Genomic DNA, 27914 nt, shown 5'->3' with positions numbered 1-27914 from the left:
AGTCCACTTGAGTAGAAGAAAGGGGAAGAGTGTTTGTAAATTCACCTCTAATTGGACATTGATTCGGTCATAATTCCGCACAAAATCACAGCGCTGTGATTTTTAGGTCAAAGTAGAGGATCTACCTGGATAAAACAGTCCTTGCACTCTCTTTCCTCCCCCTTATTTCATCACCAACACCACCTCGACCCCCGCACGGAGTCAAGTGGACCAGCCCGGCTCGCCCCGCCCTCCCCCGCCCCCCGCGCAGGCGGGGACTGGTCCCGCCGAGCCTGGTGGCGGGAAAAGCTGCGGCCCGGCGCCAGAGGGCCGCCGATTCCACGGGGCTCCTGAGGACCCGCGGGGAGCGGGTGAGTGAGTGTGCGGCGAGAGGGTGCTAAGTGGACACGTGTTCCCTGAAAAACCGGAAGGGCACTCCTGGGAGGCGCCGAGTCCCCTTTCCCGCCACCTGGTTAGAGGCAAGGGCGGGGCCCCACCCTGCGCCACTCTGCACACCTTGGGCCTCGCGTGGGGTGGGTCTCTGATAGGAAGGGGCTTGGAACTCCGAAAGTAGAACAGAAGGTTCCTGGGGGAGTTCTACTTCGGCGTTCCCCGAAGTAGAACTCGGGGAAGTCCAGTTCAGGTGTGTGGCTTGGAGGTCAGCAGCGGTAGGAAGTCACAGGCCGCTTGACTTAAACCTTGGGTTTTTATAGAATGGATTTCTCTCGCTTTCTTCGGTCACTTCTTTTTCGGCTTGTCAGCTACACCATCAGCCGCTAAATAAGCGCCTTCCCTTGAGTGTCTCAGTCCTTTCGTCTGCCTTTTATGTTGCCACTAGTACCTTTATAAAAAGTCAAGCTGGTCATTTTATAGTAAATTTAAAACTTCTATTTGGCCACCCAAAGTGGCCAAAGTAGTCCATGGCCTTTCACAGTCTGGTCCTGACCCTCTCAATCTCATTTTCTAAAGCTCCCTAACATTTTTCTTACCTCATACACTTGACTCCTAGCCACATGGAAAGGTTGTGTATGCATTGTGCTCTTTCATACCCCAGTACCTGTGTTCCTGCTATTCCCTCTGCTTGGAAGTTCTTGCTACTTTTTTGCCAAATGAACTTCTCTTTGACAACTGAGCTCAACTGTCCCTCTGAAAACCCAATTTATCCAGCCGTCCTAGGCCAAGTTAAGTCACTTCTTCCTTTGTGTCCCTGAAATATTGTACCTCCCTGTTGGTGGCACTGATACAACTCAATAAAAAGTCACTGAGCTCTTAACATCCACCATGCACTGTGCTCAGCATCAAGTATACAGAGATCAATAGGACAGAGTTGCTACTGTTCCTTAAGGAACCCACAGTCTGGCACGAAAAACACTGTAAATGAGTCCCCTGCAGTTGGTGACAGGGTGATAAAGAAGTCCTCCCTGGCTTCCTTACTCTCTCACTGCACTCTTGCACCATCTCATATCCTAATGCCTCCAAATCTCCAGCCCCAACCTCTCCTCCCCCAACTTGCAGACTTGTCTATTTCAGTTCAGGTTAGTAAAACATTTATTAAGCACCTACATTGTGCTGGTCATGATTCCTGATCTCAAGGAGTTTACATTTTAGTGCAGCTGTTAACAGGGAATAGAGTTAGAATCACCTGGGGACCATTTTCAAAACACTTTTGCCCAGCTATTATCCTCTGGAAATTTTGACCGAGTAACCAGGCTCTGAAAATTCAAAGGTGAATAAGAAACAGTTCCTGTTCTCAGGGAATCTAAATCTAAGGCTCATGGAGAGAGACAGACATTTAAAACAATTTAACTATTATATACAACATGAGATGTAGGTGCCATTGGGATGGAAATCTGTGTACAGCACAGAGTAGACAAAATGAAGAAAGGGGCTGCTTTGTGGAGAAGTCAAGAAGAAGTACCTTTTGGGCAGAGCCTTAAAAGATAAATCAATAGACAGGTGGATGGAAGAAAGGCATTCTGGACAAAGTAGTGGCTTGAGAGAAAAGCTTGAAAGGTAAACAGCAGAGAGATCACGAAGGACTTTGTATTGTAGGCATTGGGAGTCACTGAAACTTTCGTTTTATACGCTGATGGTAAACAATTCAAATACTACCCAAGTGAAAGATAAATATTTCTCCTACCCTAGATCCCCCAGTTCTCTTCAGAGACATCCAAAGCAAAGTTTCCTGTGTATCCATTGAAAGGTATTTCATGGGCAAATCATTTGAGGCTAGATTTAAGGGAGCAAGACTGGAGGCAGGAAAAGAGGTTGAGTAAGCAAGAGATACTAAGAACTGAACTAAGGCAGTAGCAATTGGGATAGACAGGGGTCAAGAGAGGAGGTTAAGGAAGTTAAGTGAGATGGAGGTATCCACAGTTTCTTCTAATGTGCACAACTGGGGAGACAGTGTCAGTCCTTGAGAGATCCAAAATAGAAGTGGACATAAACTTGGGAAGATGAGTTTAATTTTTGACATGTTGAATGTAAGGTGGTGACATAAAAGTGGAGAATGCTATTTATTAGTTTAACGTGTGAGTTTGGCACCTGATGAGCCAGAGATACTGATTTGCTGGCTACTGGCTTGGATGGTAGTTGAAGCTTGTGAGAGTGGGTGAGTTTGCCTAGTCAGTCTGTGTAGAGTGAGATGAGAAGAAGGCTAAAGATGCAAGCCTGCAAAATATCAGCACTTGGGGAAAAGTGTTGGAACAGCCAATATGGGGTCAAGGGAACGTTTTATGTTATGTTGGATTTTTTTTCCCCTTTAAGATGGAAGAGCTTTGAGCAACTCGAAATATATGGGGATGGGGCCAGTATAAAGGGCAGGTTGGAAATAAATGAGAAATGAGGAACAACCAACAAAGGCACAGGAAGTGACTGATCAAGATTACAGATGGAAGCCAGGCACAGTGGCTCATGCCTGTAATCCTAACACTCTGGGAGGCCGAGGCGGGTGGATCATTTGAGCTCAGGAGTTCGAGACCAGCCTGAGCAAGAGCAAGACCCCGTCTCTACTAAAAATAGAAAGAAATTATATGGACATCTAAAAATATATATAGAAAAATTAGCCGGGCATGGTGGTGCATACCTGTAGTCCCAGCTACTGGGGAGGCTGAGGCAGGAGGATCGCTTGAGCCCAGGAGTCTTAGGTTGCTGTGTGCTAGGCTGATGCCATGGCACTCTAGCCCGGGCAACAAAGTGAGACTCTGTCTCAAAAAAAAAAAAAAAAAAGATTACAGATGGAGGGTTAGATTAGAAGGAAATAGGTAAGGGTATTCCAAATGTGTATGTTTTTAGGCTTAGGTGCAGGGAGTTGAGAGAGGGGTAGACATACTAGCTGAGAGGCATAGGAAGCAGTGGAGTAAAGGGGCTTGAGGATAATGATGAAAGTTATTAATAGAAACATGTTCCTTGGGAGGAGCCAATGAAGCAGACCAGGAACACTAAAAAGATTAGCGGGACCCAGTTGAGGGCCCTGCTCATCTGTTGTGTATAATTATACAGAGTTGTTTGGTTTTGTCCAGGAAATCCAAGTGTAGGTTTGAGCTGAATAGAATAGAAAACAGATGGTTGCATTGATCTCAGGTTATGGTCTTTTGCAGAGTGAGTGCAGTGAAAGGAAAAGAGATTGAGGCCACTCGGTAGAGTGGCTAAACTGACGTGTAGGGATACAGTGGTAGGCTGTATGCTACTCCAGTTTGATCATTTTCTTTTCTAGCTCAGAATCTGCAGTGGCTCCCTAGTTTATGTCTTAAATCTTTGAATCGGTGAACAAAGACAAGGTTTTCCCAGAAAGCCAGTTCCAGCCTCCCTTCTGATTGCTTTCCTGTTAGACTCAACTATTCATAGTGGCTCCCTCTTTGCTTTTGCTCTGGCGGTTCTCTGCCTCCCATTCCCAGCTGCCTGACCTATGCAGCCTTCTCACGCTTCCTCTGACAGACCCTCCTTGGCTACTTTAACCTGAAAAGAGCCCCAATTTTTCATAGTTTTTCCCCCCCATATCACTTATTTAGAGCTTGTACTGCCTTATCTTTTATATTGTTTCTTCTATATTGTGTGGGTTTGTTTTTTCGCAACTAAATTTCTTAAATTCCTTCAGCAGTGCCACTATCTTTTGCTTAGAAGGTTCTTCCTAAGCATTTAGTGACTGAGTATAGTCTGACATGTGGAGGGGAAATTAATATTTTGGAGGTCCTTTGTGCTCAGCACTGAGTGGAGGACTTGCTTGGTAAAGGACCAGGTAAATATTTCCCTCAAGCTGTTGCAAGTCAATACTTTTCTAAAAGCACTTTTGTAGGATAAAATCACTAGAAAAATAATATGGAAAAAAAAGACATACGGAATATAGGCTTTTTATTATTATTATTAAATTCAACAAACAAAGTGTCAAATTGCTTTAAGATGTTGTGAGTGCTAATGCTTTATTTCTGTACTTATCTTGATACAGATTGTTAACAGTTTGTGGTCTGGCAATAGTCTGAAGACCATGCTTTGGGTAGCATTGCTTTATATGATCTCATCTAAACTTCCCTACTACCTTATAAGGATGGGTATTATTATTTGCTCAGTATGCTGATAAGGAAACTAAGTTAAGCCCCATGCTCAAAGTCACCAATTTACTACTGGACAGAATTGGAATTCAAATGCTAGGTGCCATTCCATTCTTGCTGGTGGTTCTCAAAGCTGGTCCTTGGAGCAGGGTTGGTTTGGGGCACAGTGTTTTGTTTTGTTTTCAAAATGTAAATTTTCTACTTTGAATTGCAAATGTATTTAATATTTTATCCATTATTTCCCTTTGGTTCTTGCATTTTAAGGCCTACAATATTGATTTCAGATGAATGTTGCTTCATCTGAATTGCTTGATACTTAGTTGAGTGGGAAAAGTAACTAACATCCCTTTTAAATGTCCAGATTTGCTGGGTCTATGGTGTTTGACAAAGTTCCCACCTGGTCAGTGATAAAATATGAAAATAAAGACAATGTAATGAGTTTTTTCATAAGGTCATATTTATTAACTTTAAAGGATTATACTCTATCCTGAGATTTTTGTCCTTCATTTTTTTTGGTGTTAAAATAGTGAAAACAGTGTACGTATGTGTGTGTATGTATGTGTGTGTGTGTGTGTATATATATATGTGTATATATATAGTAATTGTGTGGAGTGTTGTTTGTAACAACAGTATTGTGCTATAATTCACATATTATAACATTCACCCTTTAAAGTGTACAGGTCAGTGGTTTTTAGTATACTCACAGAGTTGATGGACATTTTTCCACATTTTGATTATTAATAATGCTGCTGTGGACATTTGTGTGCAAGTTTTTGTGTGGACATTCATTTAATTTCTCAAATATATACCTAAGACTAACATAAGTGTGGACTTGCTGGGTCATATGGTTACTTTATGTCCTTTTAAATTAATTAATTACTTTTTTTTTTTTTGAGGCAGAGTCTTGCTCTGTCATCCTACATAGAGTGCAGTGGTGTCATCATAGGTCACTGCAATCTCAAACTCCTGAGCTCGAGTGATCCTCCTACTTCAGCCTCCTGCGTAGCTAGGACTGCAGACATGTGCCACCATGCCCAGCTAATTTTTCTATTTTTTTGTAGAGATGGGGTCTCACTCTTGCTCAGGCTAGCGTAACTGCTGAGCTCAAGTGATCTTCCTGCCTCAGCCTCCCAGAGTGCTGGGATTACATGCGTGAGCCACCGCACCCGGCCTGACCTCACCTTTTGACCATTATACTGTTCTTTCTATTACACCAAGTTGCATTCAACAGTTTTTAATGAATGTCTCCCGTATGAAAGTTACTTGAGTCAGTGTGTTTAGAAATGCATAAGACCATGTTTAGTAGAGGAGAAAAGAACTGTTCTGGATAAATATAATGTAAGTCCGGAAGTAGTTTGGTGCTAGAGTAGGAAATACATGCAGAGTGATACTGGCCATCAGATCCCATCCTGCTGGGGGCTATGAGAGAAAGCTTCATGGATGAACAGTGGGCTCATGCCTGTAATCCCAGCACTTTGGGAGGCTGAAGTGAGAGGATTGCTTGAGGCCAGGAGTTCAAGACCAGCTAGCCGGGACAACATAGCCAGGCCCTGTCTCTACAAAAGAAATTGTTTTTTAATTAGCCAGGTGTGGTGGCATATGACTGTGGTCCCAGCTACTTGGGAGGTTAAGACGAGAGGATTGCTTGAGCCCAGGAGTTCAAGATTACAGTGAGCTGTGATCATACCACTGCACTTCAACAAGACCTCTGTCTCTAAAAAAGACAAATCAAAAAGCAAGCTTCGGCCGGGCGCGGTGGCTCACGCCTGTAATCCTAGCACTCTGGGAGGCCGAGGTGGGCGGATCGTTTGAGCTCAGGAGTTCGAGACCAGCCTGAGCAAGAGCGAGACCCCATCTCTACTAAAAATAGAAAGAAATCATATGGACAGCTAAAAATATATATATCAAAAAAATTAGCCGGGCATGGTGGTGCATGCCTGTAGTCCCAACTACTCGGGAGGCTGAGACAGGAGGATCCCTTGAGCTCAGGAGTTTGAGGTTGCTGTGAGCTAGGCTGACGCCACGGCACTCACTCTAGCCTGGGCAACAAAGTGAGACTCTGTCTCAAAAAAAAAAAAAAAAAAGCAAGCTTCACGGGGTGGCATTTGAGATGGCTCTTGAAGGTCAGATAGGCTTAGAACTTCTAGAGATAAGGGAGGGCAGACTTTCCAGATGGAGGAAATAAATAAACTGAGCAAAGGTTTGGAGACCTTGAGGATCTCTATGTTTTTGAACATGTATGTTTGTGTTCCTGGGTAGGGGGTCTAACAGCCAGAGGAGGCAACTAAGCCATAGATCTGAGAGAAAGTGGTGGGTGGGATGGATATATGTAGATACAATGCAAATAATTAGATTATAAGCAATCAAGGAGAGGAAGATGTGGCCAGAAAGACCGAGTGAGTAGCTTTTGTTAACTGAATGAAAGAGTGTGAAAGGTCTAAGTTTTCTGTCTATGGCTGATATATATATAGATATATATTTTATTTTTAGAGACAGGGTCTCACTCAGTCGCCCACGCTGGAATGTAGTGGTGCGATCATAATTCACTGTAGGCTCTGAATTCCTGGGCTCAAGCAATCTTCTTGCCTCAGCCTTCTGAGTAGCTGGGACTCGTGTTTGGCTACTTTTTAATTCTTTTGTAGAGATAGGGTCTCTATGTTGCCCAGGCTGGTCTCAAACTCCTGGGCTCAAGCGATCCTCCTGCTTCAGTCGCCCAAAGTGCTGGGATTATAGACATGAGCCAATGCATGGCTGATTTTTTTTTTTAGTTTTTGAGACAGCATCTCACTCTGTCACCCTGGCTAGAGTGCAGTGGCGTCATCATAGCTCACTGCAACCTCAAACTCCTGGGCTCAAGGGATCCTCCTGCCTTAGCCTCCCAAGTAGCTGGGACTACAGAAGTACACCAAGACATCTGGCTAATTTTTCTTTGCTATTTTTTGTAGAGACAGGGTCTTGCTCTTGCTCAGGCTGATCTCCATCTCCTGACCTTAAGCAATCCTCCCAAAGTGCCAGGGTTACAGATGTGAGCCACCATGCCAGCCTATGGCTGATGTTTTGATAATGTATTTCTACCAGCTAGAGCTGGAACCCCTGTTGAAAGCTCTTTTATTCCAGTTCCAATGAACGTAGGCCCAAGGCCGTGGGCTTGCCTTGTGGCCTCTGATCCGGGAGCATTATAATAGGTTGTCTGACCCATTTCTTCCTTTTCTTTGCCTGTTGCTCCACAGCCTAGTTTTGTCAAAACTGCAGGAGATTAGCCTGGGTCTCTTACATAACATCTCCCCTTCTAGCATCAGCCAGCACTGCTGCTTCCTTATCTTTGTTCACCTCCTCTTATTTTGGTAGCCAGGAGTGATGGCTGTTACTGTTTCTGTTATTTTTCCCTTTTAGGTAAAGTGATATGTAGAAAGCAGAGGTTTGAGTGTTCTGCTAGGGCCGTTTTTACAAATACTGAGTCCTTGCTGAGAATTTTTTTTTCTTTTGTATTTTTATTTATTTTTTATTTCATCATGACATCCTACTGTTGACCTTGCTTAGAATTGGTCTGCGTGGAGGAGCCAAGGTAAAGGGGCAGGGTGGCTGGGACGACTGTGTGAGGTTATCTGTCTGGGAGCCTTCCCTGATATGACTTTGTCTCTGCTATTAGAATACTTTATCATTTCACAGCTTTTAGTGCCAAAGTGTGATGCTCTGTCTCATTTTGAAGGCGATATATTGATTCAGCATGTTTATTGCTCTGCTGTTTTTGTGAGCTTCCTAGGCTGCTACTAGGAGACAGCAGACAGGGAAGCCCCTTCAGTCTGGGTGTGTGTGCATGTGTGAGTGTGTGCACATGCAGTCGTCTCTCTGAAAAAGCTGGATGTATCTTTGAGGAGAGTCAGGGATGTCACATACTGAACTTACCTCTCTGGAAGGTCTGTAGGTCCCTGAGAAAGGATGGCTACAGGAGGTCTCCTTTTAGTTCTGGTCACTCAGGAGTTTTCCTGGCTTACTGTGTTGCTGGGCTAGGCAGTCAGAAAGTAGGTTGGCACTGGGGTGGGAGCCAGGGGGTGCCAGGCAACCACCCCAGAAATAGACCAGTTACATAAATGCAAGGAGATAACATCAAGCATTAAACCTTGGTCCTTTGAAGACTCACTGTCTATTTCCTGTGGGGGAACGGGGGTGAGTCAGGGTCTAGAGGTAGGTATGAGAGCCAGGAGAGGTGTTTTTAGAGGATGCTGCCAAGGGGAGAGAGCAGTGTGGCTGAAGGTGCCAAGAGATAGGTTAGATGGATATTCCTGATTTTACACAGGAGCAGGGTAAAGAATGTAATGTGTGTGTGTCTGTGTCATTAGTGTCAGGCTCTGAGACATCCAGAATTGTAAATCTGTGCCTACTTGATTATCCTACAAGGGTTTGGGGACCTTAATTAAAAGGGACATACTTCAGAAAAGGGAGATGATTCTTCTGGGGAGAATGACAGGGAGTTTGTCGGTTCCTCTTCACACCTTTTCCCCACCAATTCTGTTAGGTGCTGACTTCCACTGAGATTACCAAGGTTTAAGAATAACTTTGGGGAGGAGAGTGAAGAAGCTCTCTCCACACATCTCCAATGCCCCAGAGACCTCAGGGCTCCTAGGATATATCAGGTCCTAAGTAGAATCTCCGTATGGTCAGTGCTGAGTTTTCTTAATTACTTTGGTATGTCAGAGCTGTCCCTATATGCAAGCGCTGCAGAAGGTAGAGAGGGACTGGGTTTTAAGGTTTTGTGGTTTTTTCTGATATGATATTTAGAATGATAAAGTATTCTAATAGCAGAGACAAAGCCACATCTGGGAAGGCTCCCAGGCAGATAACCTCTCACAGTCCTCCAGGCCACCCTGTCCCTTTTGGCTCCTCCATAGCAGACCAGTTCTAAGCAAGGTCAATGGTAGGATGTCATGATGAAATAAAAACAAAGGCTGCAGAGCTCTCTAAGGGTGAAAGTCTCACAGATAATACTCTTCTCTAAACACCTTTCTTTCTATTGTGTTATCTTAACTCTAAAACAGATTGTTTCCACAGTTTCAGACCCGGCTTAGAGTATGGGGCAGGTACTTAATTCGTAGGCTGGAGACACTTTGATTTTGATCAGGTGGAAGGCACAACTTACAATGTTCACTGGGACTGGTAGTAGCACTTTGGGTTCTGACAAAAGTGAAGCATTTGAGGATCTTGTTCAGAATATTCTGGGCATTAGGGCCTTGTCCTGTTCCTTGTCCTTTTCGGGGAGAGGACTCCACATTTGCTATCTTTTCCCTTCTCTGCAGGCCTCACCATTCCGTCTCCTCTGTCTCCATCCTCCTTTACCTCTCTGTTGGCTCGTCCACTGATGTATGGACTTGTACATGATGAACTGTGAACTTCTAGCCACATGCAGTGCCCTTGGGTACTTGGAGGGAGACACTTACCACAAGGAACCAGATTGCTTAGGTGAGTACCCTTTTGAGGAAATAGGTAAAAACTTGCTTAAATTGAAGAGGTCTGTTGAATTTTTCAATCCATGGGTGTGAAAAGCACATGGGCCTGGGTGGAGCTGCTTCTAGGGTTCCACGTACATGTTTGTTCTGTCTCTAAAGAGAGTGTGAAGGATCTGATCCGTTACTTGAGGCACGAGGATGAGACACGAGATGTGCGGCAGCAGCTGGGGGCAGCCCAGATCCTGCAGAGTGACCTCCTACCCATCCTTACCCAGCACCGCCAGGACAAGCCTCTATTTGATGCTGTCATCAGGTTGACACCACAGCTTTTTTAAGTTTTACCATGTGCCAACTTTTGGTGTTTGTGTCTGGTGAGGGAACTTAAACTTCTGCCTCCGTCATTGTCTCCCCAGACTGATGGTGAACTTGACACAACCAGCCTTGCTCTGTTTTGGCAGTGTGCCTAAGGAGCCCAGCCTAGGGCACCATTTTCTGCAGGTGCTAACTTATTTGCAGGCCTACAAAGAGGTGAGGCTTTCCTTCTGAGTCCCTGGGGCAAAATTTGAGGCAGCGGGGAAGAAGCAGGTGAGTACTACTTAAGATCTGTTTGCCTGTTTCTCAGGCCTTTGCCAGTGAGAAGGCATTTGGAGTCCTCAGTGAAACCTTGTATGAGCTGCTGCAGCTGGTGAGTGAGTCTTCACCTTGCAAGATCGCATGGGACAGTTGGCATTTTTCTTTTTTTGTTGTTGTTGTTGTTGTTGTTTTTTAGTTTATTTATTTATTTTGAGACAGAGTCTGGGTCTGTTGCCTGGGCTAGAGTGCAGTGGTGTGATCATAGCTCACAGCAACCTCAAATTCCTGGGCTCAAGTGATCCTCCTGCCTCAGCCTCCCAGGTAGCTGCGACTACAGGCGTGTACCACCACACTTGGCTAATTTTTCTATTTTTGGTAGAGATAAGGTCTCGCTCTTGCTCAGGCTGGTCTTGAATTCCTAACCTCAAGCAATCCTCCTACCTCGGCCTCCCAGAGTGCTAGGATTACAAGTATGAGCCACTGTGCCTGGGCAGCACTTTTCACCTCTTCTGAGCAGAGGAGGAGATGCCGAGATACGGTCCCAGTTCTTGTGAATATAGTAGTCTAGTCCATAGTCTCTGGTTGCCTCAGGACTGCTTGAATTCTTTCTTTTTAACCCTGATTCTCTTCTGTGCCTTGGTCCTCTAGCCAAGGTAGATGCTGCCTGCCTTCCATCTCTTCCTCTGACTCTCCTTCTGACTAGGGCTGGGAGGAACGGCAGGAGGAAGACAACTTGCTGATTGAGCGGATCCTACTCTTGGTCAGAAATATTCTCCATGTCCCAGCTGACCTTGATCAGGAGAAGGTGAGGGTCTTGGGCAGTCAGGTTCTTGGGCTTGGTTAGGTTGAGCTGCCCTTTTTAGGCTTTTCTGTCCTCTGACAAGTCTGGGGGAGGAGCCTTAGTCAGAGAATGTGTTGGAGAAGTTCAAGGCAGGGCAGTGGAACTGAGTGAGCTCCCTTTCTGCCCTTACCACTCACTTCCCAGAAGATTGATGATGACGCCAGCGTCCATGACCAGCTTCTCTGGGCCATTCACCTCAGTGGCCTGGACGACCTGCTCCTTTTCCTGGCCAGCTCACCAGCTGAGCAGCAGTGGAGCCTCCACGTGCTCGAGATTGTCTCCCTCATGTTTCGTGACCAGGTGAGACCCTGGCCTATTGCCCTAGTCCCCTCCACCCATGTACTTTTCTACTGTGTGGCCAGAATTGCTCTTGTAATAACAGCTGAATTATTTGGGGAAGGCAGGTGACAGGTGGGGTAGCCATGTCTTGAGTACAATAGTTCCCCCCACTTATCTACAGTTCCACTCTCTGCAGATTTAGTTACCTGTGATCAACTTTGGTTTGAAAATATCAAATGGAAAATTCCAGAAATAAATGATAAGTATTTAAATTTGTATACTATTCTGAGTAGCGTGATGAAATTTCACATCATCCCACTCTGCCCCACCTAGGACATGAATCATCCCTTTGTCCAGCATACCCACGCTGTGTACTCTACCCCCAGCCCCCACCACCGCCCCCATTAGTCACTTAATAGCCATTTCTGTTATCAGATCGAAAAACATATATATGTAGAGTGTGGTGCTGTCTGCAGTTTCAGGCATCCACGAGAGGTCTCGGGATGTATCACCCTCGGGTAAGAGGGAACTACTGTACAGGATCCTTTCAATAGTTCCGTTTTGTTCACTCTTTCCGTCGCCAGTAGGGGTGAACTCAGGATAAGGAGTGACTGTCCTGCTGACCCTGCCTTCCTTGTTCTAAATCTAGAATCCTGAGCAGCTGGCAGGAGTAGGGCAGGGACGTTTAGCTCAGGAGCGGAGCACAGATGTGGCAGAACTGGAGGTGTTGCGCCAGCGAGAGATGACAGAAAAGAAGACCCGAGCCCTCCAGCGAGGCAACAGGTGAGTGGCAGAGAGCCATTCTACTCATGTTCTTGTTCCTACACTACGGAACGCTGAGGGTTTGGGGCCAATTCTAAGATGGGTGATTGGATGACATTTTATGGTTTTAACTCACTCTGATGTGCTCATGAAAGAGAATAGAGTTTCCAGGAAACTGAAGAATCACCTTGGACTTTTTTTTTCCTGCAGGCATTCTCGATTTGGGGGCTCCTACATTGTCCAGGGGTTGAAATCCATTGGGGAGAGGGACCTCGTCTTTCACAAAGGTCTTCACAATGTGAGTATTCTCACATCTGGGGTGGGAACACTGGGGAATTGTGGGGCCTAAGAAGGGTAATCATCTCTGGAGTTAAAGTTTCTCTGTTCTTAGGCCTAGAAAGTTGTTGACAGTAGGAGAAGTAGAGCCTCTGGCATTAGCCACACTGTCTTCACCTGTATCTTTCCTTAGTACCAAAGGAGAGAACCTTCTAAGAGTTTATTCTGAGGAAACTGACAAGAGCTACAAGGGGAGGGTGGTGGTTAGGCATAATTCTAATTCCCCAACCCCCCAGCTTCGAAACTACAGTTCAGATTTGGGAAAGCAGCCCCGGAGGGTGCCTAAACGTCGCCAGGCTGCCCGGGAGCTGTCCACTCAGCGCCGCTCTGCCCTCAATGTGAGGCTCTTCCTCAGAGACTTCTGCTCTGAGTTCCTGGAGAACTGTTATAATCGGCTCATGGGATCAGTAAAGGTGAGAGCTGATGAAGGATATGGAGATAATCAGGGATGGAACAGATACGGGATGAGGCCAGTGATGGGGAGGAAGGGGGGGCCTGACCCTGGATATGGACGAGTAGATGGGAAGGGTGTAGGGACCCCTGAGAAATACTGAAGAGGCCAGGAGGAGAGTGAGTTATTGGCTTAACAAAAGAGGCTCTGGAGAAATTGCCCCAAGGGAAGGGGAAGGGGAGAACAAGGAAGGGTTGGAAATTGTGGATCCCAGAGTATTACTACAGTGATGTCCAGGGGCCATCCCATCATCATGGACAGGAGGAAGCTGGAAGCCCTGAGGTCATGATGGTTTGTTGTTTGTTTTTTTTGGATGTTAGGATCACCTGCTTCGGGAGAAAGCTCAGCAGCATGATGAGACCTACTATATGTGGGCCTTGGCTTTCTTCATGGCCTTCAACCGAGCTGCCTCCTTCCAGCCAGCCTTGGTTTCTGAGACCCTCAGTGTTCGTACCTTCCACTTCATTGAGCAGAACCTCACCAACTACTATGAGATGATGCTGACTGACCGCAAGGAGGCTGCCTCCTGGGCACGCCGGTGAGTATGATGGTTATTGGGGTTGGAATGAGCATCTTGGCCAGGCAGGAATCTGAATACCTGAATTCTAGATGGTACTTTTTCCCTGATGCAAGCTGGGGAGCAAGGACTGGCTGGGAAATCCTGTTTTTGGTGGCACATTTTGGGGGCAGCGGGGTGTTGCTGTTTCCATGAGCCAGTGCCCTAAGTTGTCCTCCATTTCACCTCTACCTCAATTCACAGGATGCACCTGGCTCTAAAGGCCTACCAGGAGCTGCTGGCCACAGTGAATGAGATGGACGTGTCTCCGGATGAGGCTGTGAGGGAGAGCAGCCGCATCATCAAGAGTGAGGCCCTGGCCTGGCCCTCACCCCAGCCTTCCCCATCTCTTTTTTTTTTTTTTTTTTTTTTTTTTTGTTGAGACAGAGTCTCACTTTGTTGCCCAGGCTAGAGTGAGTGCCGTGGCGTCAGCTTAGCTCACAGCAACCTCAAACTCCTGGGCTCAAGCGATCCTACTGCCTCAGCCTCCCGAGTAGCTGGGACTACAGGCATGCGCCACTATGCCCGGCTAATTTTTTCTATATAGATTTTTAGGTGTCCATATAATGTGTTTCTATTTTTAGTAGAGACGGGGTCTCGCTCAGGCTGGTCTCGAACTCCTGACCTTGAGCAATCCACCCGCCTCGGCCTCCCAGAGTGCTAGGATTACAGGCGTGAGCCACCGCGCCCGGCCTGCCTTCCCCATCTCTTGACTAGAATCTCCTTCTCAGTCCCAACTTCATCCATCTGTCCTTCTCTAAGCCTTCTGGACTGGTCCGTCCATTCCCTTCTCTTCCCCATTCCTAGACAACATTTTCTATGTGATGGAGTACCGGGAACTATTCCTGACGCTGTTTCGAAAGTTTGATGAGAGATGCCAGCCTCGCTCTTTCCTTCGTGACTTGGTGGAAACCACCCACCTCTTCCTCAAGATGTTGGAGCGGTTCTGCCGCAGCCGTGGGAACCTAGTGGTGCAGGTACTGGGCAGCCTCAGGACGTAGAAAGAGCTGTGAGGGGAGAGTGAGGGACAGGGGGCCCTTTTTCCTCATGTTTTCTGCAGCTTAAGTTGATCTGTTAGAACTACTCCGAACTAAGAGGGCAGAGAGGTTCGTTGGTGTTGCCAGCAGCAATATGAGTCCACCATAGTTTTCTTCTCCCATTAGATTAGTCCCTGATCTGCTGTAAATGTCTTAATTAATTCAGGAAACATTTATTGAATACCTACTAAATGCCAAGTACATAAACCCTGGAGAGTTGTAATTTTAGAATTTAGTAATTATGCTTTAATGTTTCCTCAGAAGCATTGTGGTGAGGTGGAAAGAGCCTTAAATTGAAAGTTAAGTGGCCTGGAATCTATTCCAGTATTGGTTACAAGTAGAATAAAGTCAAGGCTGGGTGTGGTGGCTCACGCCTATAATTCTAGCATTTGGGAAGGCCGAGATAGGAGGATCACTTGAAGCTGGGAGTTCAAAACCAGCCTGGGCAACAGAGTGAGACCCTGTCTCTACAAAACATTTTTTTTTTTTTTTTTGAGACAGAGTCTCACTTTGTTGCCCGGGCTAGAGTGAGTGCCGTGGCATCAGTCTAGCTCACAGCAACCTCAAACTCCTGGGCTTAATTGATCCTACCACCTCAGCCTCCCGGGTAGCTGGGACTACAGGCATGCGCCACCATGCCCGGCTAATTTTTTCTATATATATTTTAGTTGGCCAGATAATTTTTTTCTATTTTTAGTAGAGACAGGGTCTCGCTCTTGCTCAGGCTGGTATCGAACTCCTGACCTTGAGCAATCCACCCATCTCGGCCTCCCAGAGTGCTAGGATTATAGGCGTGAGCCACCGCGCCCAGCCTTCTACAAAACATTTTAAAAATAGCTGGATGTGGTGGTGCATGCCTGTAATCCCTGCTATTTGGGAGGTTGAGGCTGAGGTAGAAGGGTTGCTTGAGCCCAGGAGTTCTAGGTTGCAGTGAGCTATTTTGCACTCACGGCTCTATGGTATTATGTAATATTGGTGCTATCATTTATCGTGTGTTGACTATGGGTCAGACACTGTGCTAAGGTTTTCATGTAATCCTCACAGTAGCAATAGGGCATATAAACAAAGTGATTAAGCAACTTTTCCAAGGTCTTGTTAGTAAATTTCTAGCATCAGTACTCAAATCCAGATCTGCTGGACTCCAAAGCTTATTCTCTTAACCTTTGATATGTCTGATTATAAATTCCCTGAATTATATATAGGCTCACCCTGTAATTCTAGCATTTTGGGAGGCTGAGGCCAGGAGTTTGAGACCACCCTGGGCAACATATTAATAGTAAAACCCTGGGTCTACAAAAAAATCAATAAAGTAGCTGGGTGTGGTGGTGCAGGCCTATAGTCCCAGCTACTTAGGAGGCTGAAGCAGGAGGATTGCTTGAGCCCAGACGTTGGAGGCTGCAGTGAGCTGTGCGGATACCACGGCACTCTAGCCTGGGCAACAGAGTGAGACCCTGTCTCAAAACAAACAAAAAAATTACTTGACCATGAATCTCAGGGGCCCCCCAGTTCATCCTGTTTGACTTTTGAGTCAAACCACACCAAAGACTGATTTACAGCCATGACTTGAGGGGAGCAAGATTTGAGTATTGATTCACTTTCCTGCTTTTCAAGAGAAAAAAAAATTACAGACTTCATTTACATAGTGCTTTGTATTTTACAAAACCTTTTCATGTGTCTTATTTGATCCTCAGCCTCTGTTCATGCTATAGACTTCTTTTTTTTTTTTTTTTTTTTGAGACAGAGTCTTACTTTGTTGCCCAGGCTAGAGTGAGTGCCGTGGCGTCAGCCTAGCTCACAGCAACCTCAAACTCTTGAGCTCAAGCGATCCTCCTGTCTCAGCCTCCCGAGTAGCTGGGACTACAGGCATGCACCACCATGCCCGGCTAATTTTTTCTATATATATTTTTAGCTGTCCATATGATTTCTTTCTATTTTTAGTAGAGACGGGGTCTCGCTCTTGCTCAGGCTGGTCTCGAACTCCTGAGCTCAAACGATCCGCCCACCTCGGCCTCCCAGAGTGCTAGGATTACAGGCGTGAGCCACCACGCCCGGCCTATAGACTTCTTTTTGTTTTTTTTTTTTTTTGGAGACAGAGTCTCGCTCTTTTGCCCTGGCTAGAGTGCCGTGGCATCAGCCTAGCTCACAGCAACCTCAAACTCCAGGATTTAAGCAAATTCTTCTGCCTTAGCCTCCCTAGTAGCTGGGACTACAGGCATGCGCCACCACGCCCGGCTAATTTTTTCTATATATTTTTAGTTGTCCAGCTAATTTCTTTCTATTTTTTTTTTTAGTAGAGACAGGGTCTCACTTTTGCTCAGGCTGGTCTTGAACTCCTGACCTCAAACTATCCTCCGACCTCGGCCTCCCAGAGACCTCGGCCTCCCAGAGTGCTAGTATTACAGGCGTGAGCCACTGCGTCCGGCCCGTGCTATAGACTTCTTAAGACATCACTGCTTCTAGAAAACCTCTGACCCGTAGAATGAGTCGGGTGCTGAGTTGTGCCATGGCATTTAAAAAAAATTGTTTTTAATTTTGTTTGCTCTGTATTACCCATGGCTGCTCTGGGAAATGCTATGGCATTTTACACTCACCCACATTGTAGCTCCTCCCTACGCTGTAATGTAATTACCTGTTTACTTACCTGTCTCCTCCATTAGAGTACAGGCTCCTCAGGGGCAAGGAAATGTACTGTCCACTGTTGCTTCCCACTGCCTGTGAGTAGCACGTAATAGGCACTCTGTGAATGTCCAGCTAATGAATTAGTTTTGTAATGGAGAAGACATTGATGGGGAAAAGCCCTCCATAGCTCTCTTGTTATCCTAATACAGTTCTTTCCCCGTAGAACAAACGAAAGAAGAGAAAGAAGAAGAAAAAAGTCCTAGACCAGGCTATTGCTTCTGGTAATGTCCCACGTAGCCCAGGAGAACTGGAGGCTGTGTGGCCAGCCCTGGCTGAGCAGCTACAGTGCTATGCCCAGGTAGGTGGTCACAGAAACCCTGTCTTTCTCAAGGATAGTGCTCTGGGCAGACAATCTGGGTTTCCCCCCACTCTGCTCCCATAGCCTCATCCATCTCTAGGATCCTGAGCTCAGCGTAGACTCCATGGTTCCCTTCGATGCAGCCTCAGAGGTGCCAGTGGAAGAGCAGCGGGCAGAAGCCATGGTGCGGATCCAAGACTGTCTCCTGGCTGGCCAGGCCCCACAGGCCCTGACCCTCCTGCGGTCTGCCCGGTAAGGACTCTGCCCATCCGTCCTCCTGGGCTTTGGGCTTTGGGGGCAAGAGGAGCCCATCACCGTGGCACGGGGTTGTCAGTCCTCCAAGGAGAGAAGTCCCACCACAGGCTTTCTCTCTGGGACTCAGTACTGAGCGCTGACTCCTGGGGAGAATTGATTGGTTTGTTGGGGTTTTTTGTTTGTTTTTGGAAAACATCAGAAAGCACAGTTAATTGGAAAGAAAAACGAAGATACAGCAAATTCTCCCTTAATGTCATTGATAGGTTCTTGGAAACTGCAACTTTAAGTGAAATGATGTATAACGAAACCACTTTTATTTTTCTCATAATGTTATAAAGAGATGTTGAACGAAATGATGTTATTAGAGGACTCGCTCTATTTTTTTGTTTTTAATTTTACAGAACCACTTTTATTCCCATTACCCAGTAATTAACGTTATTTTTGGCGGCTGTAGAATATTTTATTCCCACAATCTTCCCATGCCTTGGGCTGTCCTCTAGTTTTGAACAGTAGGTTAGATTCCAGAAAGCTTCCTGGGTCCTGGGACTCCAGCCTTTTCTTTCTTTTATTCTTTTTTTTTTTTTTTTTTTTGAGATAGGGCCTCGCTGTGTTATCCAGGCTGGTCCCAAGTTCCCGAGCTCAAGGACCCTCCCTAGCAGCTGGAGTACAGGCATGAGCCAGCACACCCAGCTTCCCATGTATGGATTCACAGGCTCGGGTCTCCACACGTACATACCCTCCAGAGGGGCGCAACAGCAGCGTGGGTCCAGGGCAGGGAAACACACCTGGAAAACTGCAGGAGGTGGTGGCGCCCTGCAGAGTGTCAGGCCACCGCCACTGCCTATTGCTCCTCCTCACACCCCACTGCCCTTCTGTTCTTTACTTTTCCATGACTGAGACTCGAGCCTGAGGGAACACCAAGCAGGCATGAGGCATGCCTTCACCTCGAAAGGCTGAGGGCTTCCACTCTGAGCCCTGTGTTTTGTTTCACTTAAAGTCACAGTTTCTAAGAACCTATTGATAATGTTAAGTGAGGACTTACTGTAATTCTAGCCAAAGATAAATATCATTAACTTTTTTTTTTTTTTTTTTTGAGACAGAGTCTCACTTTGTTGCCAGGCTAAAGTGAGTGCCGTGGTATCAGCCTAGCTCACAGCAACCTCAAACGCCTGGGCTCAAGTGATCCTCCTGCCTCAGCCTCCCGAGTAGCTGGGACTACAGGCATGTGCCACCATGCCTGGCTAATATTTTCTATATATTTTTAGTTGTTCAACCAATTTCTTTCTATTTTTAGTAGAGACAGGGTCTCGCTCTTGTTCAGGCTGGTCTTGAACTCCTGAGCTCAAGTGATCCTCTTGCCTCGGCCTCCCAGAGCGCTAGGATTACAGGCGTCAGCCACCGCGCCTGGCCATCCCTGGCTAATTTTAAAAAATTTTTGTAGAGACAGAGTCTCAATGTGTTGCCTAGGCTGATCTTGAACTCCTGGCCTCAAGCAATCCTCCCGCCTTCGCCTCCCAAAGTGCTGGGATTACAGGCATGAACCACCTTGTCTTACCTCTTATATGATTTTTTCAGGAGGAAAATTTTCCTAGAGTATTTATTTCATCTCTGAGGTAAAAGTTTGCATTCTGTTTCTGGCTGACAAATGGAGTGAGTCTAAACTGCTTCTCCCACTTCAAATTATAAATCAGATTTCCTCTGGTTAAAGCCTTTTTTCTGTCTGTGCTCCAGGGAAGTATGGCCAGAAGGAGATGTTTTTGGCTCTCAAGACATTTCCCCAGAGGAAGAGATCCAGTTGCTGAAACAAATCCTCTCTGCTCCGCTTCCCCGTGAGTCTCCATTTTTTCACGTCTATCCCCTTCTAGCTCTTCTCCACAACCAGCATAACAGACCCGGTCATCCTCGCTCTGTCTATAGGGCAGGAGGGGCAAGAGGAACAAGGAACAGAGGAAGAAGAGGAAGAAGATGAGGAGGAGGAGTTGCAAGTGGTCCAGGTGTCGGAGAAAGAATTTAATTTTCTGGACTACCTGAAACGGTGCGGGCTGAGAAGACTAAGTTGGTCCCAGGGTGGTGATTGGGCAGCTGTGAGGATGAGCAGTGTCTTTCCGGTGCTGACATCCTCTCCCTCCCTGTTTTGGTGCAGCTTCGCTTGCTCAACTGTCGTCAGAGCCTATGTGGGGCTGCTGCGGAGCTACCAGCGGAATAGCGCTCACACTAACCACTGTGTTGTCAAGATGCTGCACCGCCTGGCCCATGACCTCAAAATGGAAGCCCTACTTTTCCAGCTCTCAGTTTTCTGCATCTTCAATAGGCTGCTTAGTGACCCTGCTGCTGGTGCCTACAAAGTGAGGGGATACCAAGGAGTGGGGGTCTGGAAGGGTATGAGAATTCTCTAATAAAGGAATAATCTTCAGGAGATAAAGGATGCTGAGAGGTGTCAAGGGCTAGGAGATGAGAATGTGGTGACGAAGTAGGCAGACGGGTTGAGGGATCTGCATGGGAAGGATAGAAGAGAGAGTCTGAGTGAGGAGGGGGCAGCTGGGAACAGGCATAGAGAAAATACCTAGAGGGCCAGGTTTGTGTATGCATGGAGCAGAGGCCTCATAACAGCCTCCCTCTCCTATAGGAGCTAGTGACGTTTGCCAAATACATCCTGGGCAAGTTCTTTGCACTGGCTGCGGTCAACCAAAAAGCCTTTGTGGAGCTGCTGTTCTGGAAGAACACAGCTGTGGTTCGAGAGATGACCGAAGGCTATGGCTCCCTGGATGGCGGGTGAGCAGCTTGGGAATGGGGAAGGAGGGGCTGTAGGGGAAGGTGACGCAGAGTCACAGAGTGGCAAAGCTGTAAGAGCTTGTGGATCATTTAGTCTACTATTTCTTTCCCTATCATAGGTAAAAACAAACAAACAGGTCCGGGATGTGAAATGCTTTACCTGAGGTTACCCAAGTGAGGAACAGGGACTGGAGCCTAAGTCTCCTGTCTACTCTATTTCCTTTTCCTTCACCAGCCTTCATGGAGGTGTTTGCTATTGGGGGTGAGGTGGCCTCACCCAAAATGTACTGGAAATCTGTAAAGATTTATAGAAATGTTTGTCCTCTTTGTTTTAGTATCTCAGCTCCTCTCCTTTCACACGTCTCTTTTTGCCATGATAGTCTCAGTCCCTGGAGTGTCAGGTTCCACAGGCCCAACCTGGGAAATCTCTTAGTTTGATTTTCGGGTTCTTAAGTGGCAGGAAGAGAGTAAGGAGAAGGAAGCACACCTTAGGCCTCCTCTAGCTGGCTCCTTTGAGTTACTTGCCTCGTCCTTCTTGTTCCTTTCAGAATTCATCAGACAGGGCCTTTGGTCTCTTCTTTCGGGGCCAACAACCTAAATTCTTCCCTTCCCCTTTCTCATTCAGGTCTTCCAGTCGCAGAGCCCCTACGTGGAGCCCAGAGGAGGAGGCTCATCTTCGGGAACTGTACCTCGCCCATAAGGACGTGGAAGGTGTGAGGCCTTGAGATCTCGAGGCCTTTATGAGGAGGGCAGCCTGAGCTCCAGGACCCCTCTTTACTGCCTCACTCCTTCTCCACCCCAGGTCAAGATGTGGTGGATGTCATTTTGGCACACCTGAATTCTGCTTCTCGAACACGCAAGCAGATCATCCAGCATCTGGTACGGCTGGGACTGCCTGACAGCGTCAAGGACTTCCAAAGGTAGAGGTGCATGCTCTGGAGGGAATTGGCATGGAGAATCCTCTGTTCACTCCCTGGGCCTCCTCTTCCACTGGCACCTTCCTAAACAGGAAAGGAACCCGTATTGTACTGTGGACGGAAGATCAGGAGCTGGAGCTGCAGCGGCTTTTTGAGGAGTTCCAGGACTCAGATGGTAAGAGAGGTGGAAGTTCAGGGAACCTCTGAGATGAGAACCAAGCTGTTCTTTTTTTTTCTCCCCCTCCTCTTATTCCCAGGGAAAGATTATCCCATTCCACGTACTATACTGGTATCATTTTTGGGTGAATTGAGCTAGACTCTTTGCAGAGACCTCTCATTTCTTTTATTAATCCCTTTCCCCTGTTGCTCTTGTTCACACACTCGCTCCCTCTCTATAGATGTCCTGAGCAATATTATGAAGAATATCACAGCCAAACGCTCACGGGCCCGAATAGTGGATAAACTGTTGGCTCTGGGGCTGGTGGCTGAGCGGCGGGAGCTCTACAAGAAACGGCGGAAGAAGTTGGCACCCTCCAGCTTGGTAAGTCTTACCTTGGCTCTGCTGGCTTGGGCCCACTCCCCCTGAAGTGCTCCTTAGGAGTAGCCCACCTAGATTCTTCCTCCCTAGAGCGGTTCTGACTAGGTCCCTCCAGTGGGATGGTCAGGGACCAGAACACTCTTAAATTCCTCATATTGCCGCATTTTTCATTCCCTCTCGCAATGAATTTTAGCCCAATGGAGAGGAATCCCTGAAAGATTTTTCCCAGGGTGATCTAGAAGAAGAGGAACACCTGCCAGAGGAAGAGAGTGATGAGGATGAAGAGAAAGGGCAGGGCTCAGAAGCAGAACAAGTCCAAGGTAGCTCATTCCTTTCAACTGAAAACCTTGGTCAAAGCCTGCATCAGGAAGGTGAGGACTTTGGGTGGGAGAGATGTCTCGGGTGGAGGGATTACGAGTAGGGGCCAAATATAAGTTTCCCTATTTCCCATAGGCTTTTCTGCTCCCCTCCTGTGGCTTCAGAACTGCCTGATTCGAGTAGCAAATGATCGGGAAGAGGATGGTGAGTGGACAGTTAATGATTTTAGGAGGACCTGGAGTATTGGAGGCCATTGGAGACCTGGTCAAGGGATGGAGGACCAGTTCTTTCTTCACATCTTCACTGTATGGCTGTTGACCCTGTCCTAGGCTGCTCTCAGGCAGTTCCATTGGTGCCACTGACAGAGGAAAACGAGGAAGCAATGGAAAACAAACAGTTTCAGCAGCTGTTGTGCAAGCTAGGGATTCGGCCTCCTGCCTCTGAGCAGGTAAATATACCAATTACAGTGTCAGCTAAGGCGTGTTAGTCTTGTTTCAAAATACATCTCCTCCTCCTCATTGTAGTTGCCAACTAGGTCCTTCTATTGCCCTCTCTGTCCTCTCCATTGTCCTCAGTGCCATCTCTGTCCTTGTTGCCATCTCTGTCCTCCTCATTGTCTCCTCCATCCTTCTCATTACTGTCCGTGTTGGTCATCTCTGACCAAGACTCCTATGGAATCTGTTCTGTTAGTCTTCCTCTCTTCCTCTCCAATCTTCTTTCCCCTAAATTCATCTTCTGGACTTCCCCTATATTTATCTTTCTACAATATAGGGGTTTTGTTTTTGTTTTTGTTTTTTTGAGACAGAGTCTCACTCTGTTGCCTGGGCTAGAGTGCCGTGGCATCATCATAGCTCACTGCAACCTCAAACTCCTGGGCTCAAGTGATCCTCCTGCCTCAGCCTCCCGAGTAGCTGGGACTACAGGTGCACACCATGACACCCGGCTAATTTTTCTATTTTTTGTAGAGACAGGGTCTCGCTCTTGGTCATGCTGGTCTCAAACTCCTGACCTCAAGCGATCCTCCTGCCTTGGCCTCCCAGAGTGCTAGGATTACAGGTGCTAGCCATCTCACCCAGCCTAAAATATAGTTTTGCTTACAATCATCCCTCAGTATCTACAAGGGATTGGTTCCAGGAGCCCCCCTCACCCCTTGCAAATACCAGCATCTGCAGATGCTCAGGTCCCTTGTGTAAAATGGTGTAGTATTTGCATGTGACCTACACACATACTCCCGTATACTTTAAATCACCTCTAGATTATTTTTATAGTTTATTTTTCCTGAATAGTTTCACCCTGTGATTGGTTGAATCTGCAGATGTGGAACCCACATATGTGGAGGGCCTACTGTGTATCACTTCCCTGTCCAGAACACTTAATGGTCCCTTACAGCTTGCAGGACTGAATCCTCAACCTCCAAGTGGCGTGTCCATCCTTAGCCAACTTTTGCAGCCTCACAGCTGTGCCACCCACACATCTATTTTACACTGTAGTCATCCTGGACTACTTTCCATCCTTCAAACTGTAGGCTTTTTCATGCCTCCAAATGGTTGATCATACCACTCCCTCTACTGGAAGGCTGTAATCACACATACAAAGTGACACGTACATGCATACATGAATGCACATCCCACCTGTCTTCCTGATGAACCTCTACCCAACCTTCAAGAGTCTTCTCAATTGTCACCCATTCAGAGAAGCAGTCCCTATCATTCTTTCAACCACTAAAGTAAAAATAATCGCTTTGGCTGCTTGGGTTTGTTCATTCCCTTGATACCGCCTTGATCCTATGGTATTACAGCACATTCACTCTTTTTCCCATTAGATTGTGAGTTCCTTGAGAACAAGGATCATACCTGATTCACCTGGATCCTGTATGATCCTCCCAACTCTGATCTAAAGGATTCATACCTAATCTTTTAAATCCTGAGGATTTATTCATTTATTTATTCAATTAACAGCTGTATTTACCGGGAACCTCCTAATGTAGCAGGCACTGTGCTAGAACATTGGGTGTATGTTGGATATATTAGTAATAAGTAGAAGATGCACAACCTTTTGTGGATCTTTACCAATGTTGATTCGTATTTGTTTAATGAATAATATTAAAACCTGGTGAGCTACAGACTGGTTCTTTCCCTTCACTGTCATTTTCAACTTCTTTGCCCCTGTAGGAAACTTTCTGGCGAATTCCAGCCAAACTGAGTTCCACCCAGCTCCGGAGGGTAGCAGCTTCTTTGAGTCAACCAGAGGAGGAGAAAAAGCTGCAGCCAGAGCTAGAATCTAAGGTCCCTGGAGAGCAAGGCCCCAATGAGGAGCACCGTAAAGAGCACCGAGCCCAAGCCCTGAAGGCTCTCTTATCAGCCCGCAAAAAGAAAGCAGGCTTGGCGTCCTCGGAGGGTAACAGTGTGACTGCTTATCTGTTGAGTACTTGCCATGTGCCAGCCATGTTGGTCTGGAGGCCTGATAAGGTGTTTTGAGAATATGAGGACCCAGTTCCCTAATTTTGTGTCTCTTCTGTTCATGTTAGAGGAGGAAACTCCTGGTGGGAGCGAGCAGCTGAAGGCAGCACCCAAGAAGCGACAACTGCTGGACAGTGATGAGGAACAGGAAGAAGATGAGGGTAGAAACAGAGGTAGGGGGGAATTTTCTTAGAACCTTCTTTTTCTTTCTTTCTTTTTTTTTTTTTTTTTTTTTTTTCGGAGACAGAGTCTCGCTCTTTTGCCCTGACTAGAGTGCCATGGCATCAGCCTAGCTCACAGCAACCTCACACTCCTAGGCTTAAGCGATCCTACTGCCTCAGCCTCCCAAGTAGCTGGGACTACAGGCATGCGCCACCATGCCCGGCTAATTTTTTCTATATATATTTTTTTAGTTGTCCAGGTAATTTCTTTCTATTTTTCAGTAGAGACGGGGTCTCGCTTTTGCTCAGGCTGGTCTCAAACTGAGCTCGAGCGATCCTCCCACCTCGGCCTCCCAGAGTGCTAGGATTACAGGCGTGAGCCACCGCACCCAGCCTTCTTTTTCTTTTAACCTCTATCATTCTTCTCTTTAATCCTAAAGACAAATTCTACCACCCTCCTTACTCCTTAACATATTAAAATATTCTCTCTCTCTCTCACCCCTGTTATCCCCATAGCTCCAGGAATCCAAAAGAAGAAACGGTTTCAGATTGAAGATGAAGATGAGAATGACTGAAGAGCCAGAAGCCTAGGGGCAGAGATAGACCCATTTTTAGATGGTGAATTTAAGTCAGAGTTGGAAGTGTCATACAGGATGCAGAAATTCCTCTTACTGGACAGAAGCAGCAGAGTCCTGGGCTTTGCCATGGATTTAGGGCCAAGAAATTTCAGCAACAGTGTTGGCCCCCTCTGCTGTCAGCCTATGCTTCTCCTAGTTTTATCAGTACGCTCCAGCAGCTCTCTGGAGATTTACTCCTCCTCTTCTAGGAACCGTTTCTGTTGGTAATTAGAGCCCCATGACAAATGAGAGGAGCGAGTGAAATATAGAAAACATCCTGGACCCCTTTGATTGATCTGTTATTGTTGGCCTTCTCTTAGAAGTGGGTCATAGCACCAGATGGGGAGCTTATGACATGATGGATGGGGGTTTTGTACCACTTTTAGAGGGTACCAGACACTGTCCTCATTTTCTTTCCTATGATCCCCTAGATACCAGATTGAGCCCAGTTCCTGCAGTTGAGGCAGGGTTGGAATATAGTACTCCCTGGATAATTAACATTTGGTTTGTGTTTGGTATTCAATTAAACACATAAAATTAAAAGTTGCTGATACCAGTCTGACTTGTTCAATCTGTCTAATTTCCCCAGCCCTCCCCCTGCAATGTTCTTGGAAGAACTTTAAAATTTTAGGGTTAAGAGAAACCAACAACTTCCCTTTTCTTCTGCTTTCCTCCTTTCCCCATAAGAGATACACACAGTCTAGGCTAAATCCTTAAGGGGAAAAGACTATGCAGCAGGAAGAAGCAGGAGCCATAAAGGAAGAAAAAGCCAGTTTGTCAGCATGGGGCAGAGGAGAGGACAAAATCTGTCAGCAAAGAGATGGATAAATATTACAAATATCACGTCCTTAACTGTTCTTGGAAACCATCAGCTTTCTTGCTGCCTTGTGTTTCCAGCTGAGGTAGAGTGAAGATGAGATTCGAACATTCAGAAAATAATAGCCATTCAGATCAGGGAGGTAAAGGATGACTTTGCATTGTCTTGTTTCTTTTTCTTTTTATTTATTTATTTATTTATTTATTGAAGACACTGTCTCACTCTATTGCCCCAGCTGTAGTGCAGTGGCATCATCATAGCTCACTGCAACCTCAAACTCCTGGGCTCAAGCGATCCTCCTGGTGCAGCCTCTCGAGTACCTGGGACTACAGGGGTGCACCACCACGCCCAGCTAATTTTTCTATATTTTGTAGACATGGTGTCTCACTCAGGCTGGTCTTGAACTGTTGGCCTCAAGTTATCTTCCCACCTTGGCCTCCCAAAGTGCTACAATTACACAGTGAGCCACTGTGCTGGCTAGTCCAATATTTCTTTAAAAAGAAAAAAATGTATATTTGCCCATGTAATTACCATTTCTTATGCTCTTCATTTCTTTGAGTACATCCATATTTTAAACGGAAGTTATTTTCCTTCTGCCTGAAGACTCATTAAACATTTCTTTTTTTTTTTTTTTTTTTTGAGACAGAGTCTCACTCTGTTGCCCAGGCTAGAGTGAGTGCCGTGGCGTCAGCCTAGCTCACAGCAACCTCAAACTCCTGAGCTCAAGCGATCCTCCTGTCTCAGCCTCCCGAGTAGCTGGGACTACAGGCATGCGCCACCATGCCCGGCTAATTTTTTCTATATATATTTTTAGCTGTCCATATAATTTCTTTCTATTTTTAGTAGAGGTGGGGTCTACGCTCTTGCTCAGGCTGGTCTCGAACTCCTGAGCTCAAACGATACGCCCACCTCGGCCTCCCAGAGTGCTAGGATTACAGGCGTGAGCCACCGCGCCCGGCCTCATTAAACATTTCTACCATTGCAGGTCAGTTGGTGATGAATTGTTTCAGTTTTAAGTATATTTTTGTTTTTTTCAGGTACAATTTATATAACATTCACTTTTTTAACCATTTTGTTTTTTTTTTTTTTTTTTTGAGACAGAGTCTCACTCTGTTGCCCAGGCTAGAGTGAGTGCCGTGGCGTCAGCCTAGCTCACAGCAACCTCAAACTCCTGGGCTCAAGCGATCCTCCTGTCTCAGCCTCCCGAGTAGCTGGGACTACAGGCATGCACCACCATGCCCGGCTAATTTTTTCTATATATATTTTTAGCTGTCCATA

The 27914-nt window shown here is 46.4% G+C and overlaps 1 protein-coding gene across 4 annotated transcripts; it reads left to right on the top strand.

Annotated features, from left to right (window-relative positions):
* Positions 1-298: 298 nt before the first annotated feature.
* On the top strand, positions 299-26358 carry TIMELESS (timeless circadian regulator). Of its 4 annotated transcripts, none has more exons than XM_069491829.1 (29): positions 299-350; positions 9821-9983; positions 10130-10283; positions 10384-10498; positions 10593-10655; positions 11247-11348; positions 11532-11684; positions 12313-12446; positions 12636-12723; positions 12998-13174; positions 13533-13750; positions 13973-14076; positions 14576-14745; positions 17648-17782; positions 17883-18034; positions 19769-19866; positions 19955-20072; positions 20181-20382; positions 20664-20809; positions 21435-21520; positions 21612-21729; positions 21819-21901; positions 22125-22267; positions 22458-22635; positions 22718-22786; positions 22912-23030; positions 24754-24979; positions 25110-25214; positions 25719-26358. In XM_069491829.1, the coding sequence occupies exons 2-29, from the start codon at positions 9887-9889 to the stop codon at positions 25775-25777; spliced, it is 3612 nt and encodes a 1203-aa protein (XP_069347930.1). In that variant the 5' UTR covers positions 299-350; positions 9821-9886; the 3' UTR covers positions 25778-26358. The 4 variants fall into 4 exon arrangements, with proteins under 4 accessions (XP_069347930.1, XP_069347928.1, XP_069347931.1 ...); XM_069491827.1 differs by having other exon boundaries at positions 11529-11684; XM_069491830.1 differs by lacking the exon at positions 12998-13174 and having other exon boundaries at positions 11529-11684.
* Positions 26359-27914: the final 1556 nt, after the last annotated feature.

This window comes from Eulemur rufifrons, chromosome 16 (genome assembly GCF_041146395.1).
Source record: "Eulemur rufifrons isolate Redbay chromosome 16, OSU_ERuf_1, whole genome shotgun sequence".
Taxonomy (NCBI): Eukaryota; Metazoa; Chordata; class Mammalia; order Primates; family Lemuridae; genus Eulemur; species Eulemur rufifrons.
This window is presented reverse-complemented; position numbering and strand designations above follow the sequence as displayed.